General features: G+C 48.6%; 1 protein-coding gene across 1 annotated transcript in view; it reads left to right on the forward strand.

Annotated features, from left to right (window-relative positions):
* LOC107123070 (cullin-9-like) overlaps positions 1-5,673 on the forward strand; it is a 29,972-nt gene that overhangs the window by 9,271 nt on the left and 15,028 nt on the right. The window contains 6 exon segments of the mRNA XM_015426243.1: positions 1-343; positions 1,026-1,161; positions 2,886-3,076; positions 3,508-3,844; positions 4,417-4,609; positions 5,058-5,262. The exon segment at positions 1-343 is cut by the window's left edge and continues 36 nt beyond it. Of these exon segments, the coding sequence (XP_015281729.1) occupies positions 1-343; positions 1,026-1,161; positions 2,886-3,076; positions 3,508-3,844; positions 4,417-4,609; positions 5,058-5,262 (1,405 nt within the window).

The raw sequence follows: 5,673 nt of genomic DNA on the forward strand, positions 1-5,673 counted from the left end.
CAGCATGGCCATGGGCCACCTCATTTCAGAGCTGGTGCAGGTTATGGGCTGGGATCGTAATCAGGAGTGCAAAGAAAGGCAGCCTCGAGTTGCTCAGTCTATCTTCCAGCCCCAGGTTCTTCCCACCTATGCCACCATCCAATCAGCCACACACCTGCCCCAGAAAGAGATCAGTACCTTCAAGACACGCTCTGCCTTTCCCAGTTGCAGTGGCTATGTGGAATATATGAAAGAGAAGCTGGTGCGTGGCATGCGCGTGCGCATGTTGGAAGACTACGAAAAGGTCTGTGCAGGAGATGAGGGCGAATTCCTTCACAGCAATAATGGCACCCCACCTGTTCAGGTACTGCTGAGAGCAGGGTGGAGTTGGGCTGGGAGGTGCTAGGCCCTGGCAGCCAGGGGAAGGTTGGCACAAAGATTCAAGTCTTGGCAAGTTTGTTCAGTTTTTGAAACTCTAGCAGGCACCTGTGCTTGCATCTGCTCTGTGAAGAAGAGAATCATTCCTGAATCCAGAGGAATGTTTTGAGGTAGATACCAAGTAATATATGGGATTTCTGTTTAAGTTTATTTCTCAGTTCATCTGTGTTTTAGTTATTGTTGAGAGCCAGTTTGGTGTAGTTGTTAAGTGCGCAGACTCTAATCTGGGAGAACCGGGTTTGATTCCCCACTCCTCCACTTGCACCTGGCTGGATGACCTTGGGCAAGCCGTAGCTCTGATAAGAGCTGTTCTTGAAAAAAGAGCAGTTTCTATCAGAGTTCTCTCAGCCCCACCTACCTCACAGGCTGTCTGTTGTGGGGAGGGGAAGGGAAAGGAGTTTGTAAGCCGCTCTGAGACACCTTTGGGTAGTGAAGGGCGGGATATAAATCCAATCTCTTCTTCTTTTTGTATTGTTGTACACTGCAAAACTAAAATAATTTTTTTTATTAAAAAAAGTAATATATGGGATGTTTTAGGATAGATCACCTTTTCTTGTTTACTGGAAAAGTAAGTTGAGTGATCTTTATGTTCGGCTCCACTTTTCTAGGTTCACTGGGAGTCTTTGGGCTATACATATTGGGTTCATTGGCACATGATAGAGATTATTGGTGCATCGGCTCAGGAAGAGCTGAAGGCCCAGGAAAAAGTGTCCAGCCTTACAAAGACTCTGAGAGAGGATACAGGTAAGGCAGTCCTGGTATGTCAGGTGCATATTGCCTCAAGCTGCAAAGGCAGATCTGTGTTTATTGCTCCATCTCCTACCTTTTGCTTTGTTCATGATGCCCATTTCATTCCTATGGACTGGTTTCAGCTTATTCTTTCTCCAGTTTTCCACTTGAACTAATGGACTTGGCTGGTCTTGTGTTCAGGGGTTTTGTCTTTGCCTGATTCTGGGAGATTAAAAACACAGAGGTGATGTGCTTTTGAAGAGCAGAAGAAGGTGAGATTTCTGTCACGCTATTTCATCTGTGTTAGCCATACAAACAAATATTTCACAAAAATTCAGAAGGTGTTCACATCCTTTCCTGTTTGGGCTATGTGAACTCCTGTAAAGAGAAGCTGCTTCTGTCTTGATAAATTAAGAATTTATTCCAGTTCAAGAGAAGGCTAGAGGTGTTTCTTAGTGTCCACATTGGGCTATGTGTATGCCTGGAGATGTCCTTTTTCTGCAAGTGATATATGATCGCTGTATGCACAGCTGGTCTGGCGCTTAAAGCTGAGACCCAAATCTGACATTCTGGGAAAACAGCCCTTTTGTGTGTGATATAATGGATTGTTTCACTGGCTCTGCGGTAGAGAACTAGTATTGCATGGTGGCTAAAGGGCATGAGCTGAAAGTTCTGGGTTCAAAGTCCCTGAGCAAGTGAGATGGCCAGGGGTCATTTCGTAGAAAAAGAGGTGCAGGAGCCCATTAGCGTAAATCATTAGCATAGCTTATTTGCATATGCCACACTCCCTGACATCACCGGAAGTGTGTCAGAAGGCCACACCCACCACTCAGGCTCCACTGGACTGTTTTGGATTGCTAGCTATTGGGGGCGGGGAGAACGTGCAGATCTGTCCTCTCAGAGGAGGGAGAGCTTGTACCTGAATAAAACTTGGTCTTAAAGGTGCCACTGGACTGTTTTGGACAGGGGGGCTGGGGGGGGGCTCTGCAACTTACCTGGCTGCTTCTTGCTCTAACTGAGGGCTGCTGGGAGCAGGGGGTGGGGCTTGTTGCATGTGCCCGCCCCCTGGGCTCTTTACTGCCGGAGCTCCGCTCCTGTGCGCTCCTGCAGGAAATGACCCCTGGAGATGGCTTAGATAAGTTGCTTTGTCTAAGCTTCAGCTTCCTGCCTGTATTGTAGAAATAATAATATTGGCCTGTCTTGTACAGACATTGTAAGGATTATTGATATAATGTATATGTGTAATGTATATGAAGCACTTGGAAACTGTAAAAATCCAGAATTATTTCCCTGTTATTTTGCCTGTCTTTCATTATTTCTTTGCCTCTGCCCCCTTTGGTTGCATATTAACGGAGAGTGGTTAGAGGGGTGGAAGAGGATCTGGAAGATTTGAATCCCCCTCCCCGGCATGGAAGCTCATGGGGTTGCCTTGGCCCAGCCATACGTGCTCTCAGCCTCACCTACTTCACAGGCTTGGGGTGAGGATACAGTGGAAGAGAGGGAAATAGTGGAAGCCACTTTGGGTCCCTGTAGGGGAGAAAGGTGGGATATAAGCTAAGCTAAATAAATTAATACATGGGGGATACAGAATTAAAGCTGTGACAGTGGCTGAAACGTGGCCTTCTCTCCCCTTCTTCTGGATCAGATTGTATTGCAAGAGGCTTCTGCTTGGATACCAGCACTGAAAACTCTGCCTCTTGAGAAGTCCTAAAGTTCCTCTCTTGTGATTTTGTGCCTAGCTTCCGTTAACCCGACACTGTACCATAAGCCACTGTTGAGGCTGTACTCCCTGCCATACCTGACCGATTGGACGAGTGAGAAGTTTGGGACTCTGCCCAGGGCCGAATGGTGGGAGCTTCTCTTCTTCATTAAGAAATTAGAGCCCCAGAAGCAACGGGAAATTATTCAGTTCATCCAGCAGAACCAGAAGGTAAAGAGCTGGAAAGAATTAACAGTGGGCGAATAATTTTGAGGCAAGAATGAACACATGCTTCTCTGCTACTGTGGTCCTACTAGCACAGTTGATCATGGATCTGTGGCAGAGGAAGACTGTCCCTGAGCTTCTACCCCACCCCCACCCCCATTCAAAATTGCCTTGTCTGCATTTTTCCCTAGTCTGTAAGAAGTAACCATTTTATAGATTCAAGAGGAAACAGCAGCTCCCATAGATAGCACCCCCAGTGGCTACTGGTGGCAGTGCAAGGACTGTCTCAGTGCGTATTCTGTTTCTGGCTGGCTGTGATTTATCAGACACTGGTTCAGTTCACTTTGGATTTGGTGGGCTTTTGGTTTGGGTGTGGTTGGCCCAGGTCTGTTATCTGCAGTGAGGTCTACATCCATGAACTCTGTTTATGCTTTCAGCTGTCAGAGCTGAACGAAGAAGGCCTGATCCAGCTGTCTGTGTCAGCAGAGCTGGCCCAGAGAGTGCTGCAGCTCCTGAGCCAGCAGTGCCTGGGATGCACCCAGAGTGACCTGCAATGTTCCCATGTCTATCTCAAGTACGGCCAAAATGGGCATAAGACTCTTGGGAAGTCTGGTAGTAGCCTTTCTGATGCCACGGCATCCAAAACATCAAAGGAGTCGCCCTCTGCTCTCCCAGCTCCATCTAGGGTGGAGAAAACAGACACACAACTGAATAAGGAGCTTTTCAAATTGGAAGACCTTTCCTTCCCAGAAACGCTGGATGAGAAGGCCAAAGGTGAGTGCCAGCCAACAGCCTGACCCGTCTTACTTAACATAGCAATGGTCCATCTTCTCCAGCATCCTGTTTGACACAGCATACAAGTGGTTGCCCCAGAGGGTCATCAGACAAGCCATAGTGGCCGAGCCACTGGTGTTGCCGCCTAGAACTGGTGTTCAGCAGTTTACTCACTCTGCCTATGGAGGTTTGCTTTAGTAATCATGTCTAGTAGCCATGGATGGCAGTATCCTCTGTAAATATGTCCAATTCCCTTTTAAACCTATCTATAGTTGGAGCCTTGCAGATTTTCTGCACCCGTGTAAAACTGTGGAATACACCCAGCACTGACTGTAAAGAAACAGGCAGGCAAGAAGAAGGGAGTGCATGTGCAGCAATCCTGACTCCCTTGCAGCATCCCCATCAGATGCCGATTGCTACCCTAATCAGTTGATGAGCAGGAGTGCTGGGGGGAAGGATAGAAAGACAAAGGGATCTGCAGTACGGGTTGCTGGGAAAGAGCAGGCTAAGGGTTGGGATGTGCTGACAAAACTGGACGAAGGACCACTGTGCTGACAGATCCTGTTGATCAGCTTTCTGCAGTGTGAAAATGGCAGGGACGAAGAGCCCTTTGGAGCAGCTGGCAGAGGTCATGGAGGTGATCCAGAAGTCCAGTTGTGGCGTGTTGCTGCAGATGGCTGGTCTCAGGTTCATCACTGAGATCTTGGAAGAGGAGCCTGGGCAGCAGAAACAGCCCATCAAAGCAGAGAATAAACTTGCCATCAGGTCAGTTCTGTGGTGTTTTCTAGGTTCTCTGCTTGCATCAGGTGCTGCATGGAGACCAGGCCGTTTTTTACTGCACTATATAGGAAAAGCAAGCAAACAGTATAGCAGACTTTTGGTGTAGAGATGGTGTTTGAAAAGCAGCTCCCATTGTTCTCCTCTCCTCTGTTTTGCCCTCACAACAACCCTGTGGCGTAAGTTAGGCAGAGAGTGTGTGTCTAGCCCTAGATCGCTTATCAAGCTTTCATGGCAGAGTGGGGATCCAACCTTGGCTCTCCCAGACCCTAGTCTCACGCTCTAACCGCTACCACCACACTGTCTCACTGTTAAATCTCTTTGATTAACAGCCAGGTACTTAACTGAAATTCACTGTAAGTAGGTTGGATCTTGGCCCAAAACTGTCTTCTGAGGGTCAGGCTCCTGAATGGCTGGTCCCTCTTACCACCCACAGGGAGAAAACAATCAAGATGCTGGTGGAGCTGCTGGACTGCAGAGTGGAGAAGCTGCTAATCGTGTTGGTGCTGCGGGTGCTGTATGTGCTGCTGGCCAAATACGACTGGCGGATCTTCTTTGCCATCAAAGGCGGGTTTCAGACTATGCTACGCTGCATGCTGGAGTACCCCACGTCAGCGCTGGTGCAGCAAGCTGGTCTGGCAGTAAGTTTGGATGCAGAGCTTAGCAGAGTTTCGGGGCAGGGGGTAGGAGAAGGAGAGAGAGGAGGGAGGGAGGGGGGAAGAGGAGGGGGAGGAGATTGGATTTATACCCCACCCTTCACTTGGAGTCTCAGAGCGGCTTACAAACTCCTTTCCCTTCCCTTCCCCACAACAGACACCCTGTGAGGTAGGTGGGGCTGAGAGAGCTCTTTCCAGAACTGCCCTTTTAAGGACAGCTCTTGTCAGAACTATGGCTTGCCCAAGGTCATCCAGCAGCTGCAAGTAGAGGAGTGGGGAATCAAACCCAGTTCTACCAGATTAGAGTCTGCTCACTTAACCACCACACCAAACTGGCTCTCTTCTTCACCCGAAGAGTGACTAACACCTGGAATTCACTGCCACAGGAGGTGGTGG

The sequence above is a fragment of the Gekko japonicus genome, unplaced genomic scaffold (genome assembly GCF_001447785.1).
Source record: "Gekko japonicus isolate JY-2015 unplaced genomic scaffold, Gekko_japonicus_V1.1 scaffold405, whole genome shotgun sequence".
Taxonomy (NCBI): Eukaryota; Metazoa; Chordata; class Lepidosauria; order Squamata; family Gekkonidae; genus Gekko; species Gekko japonicus.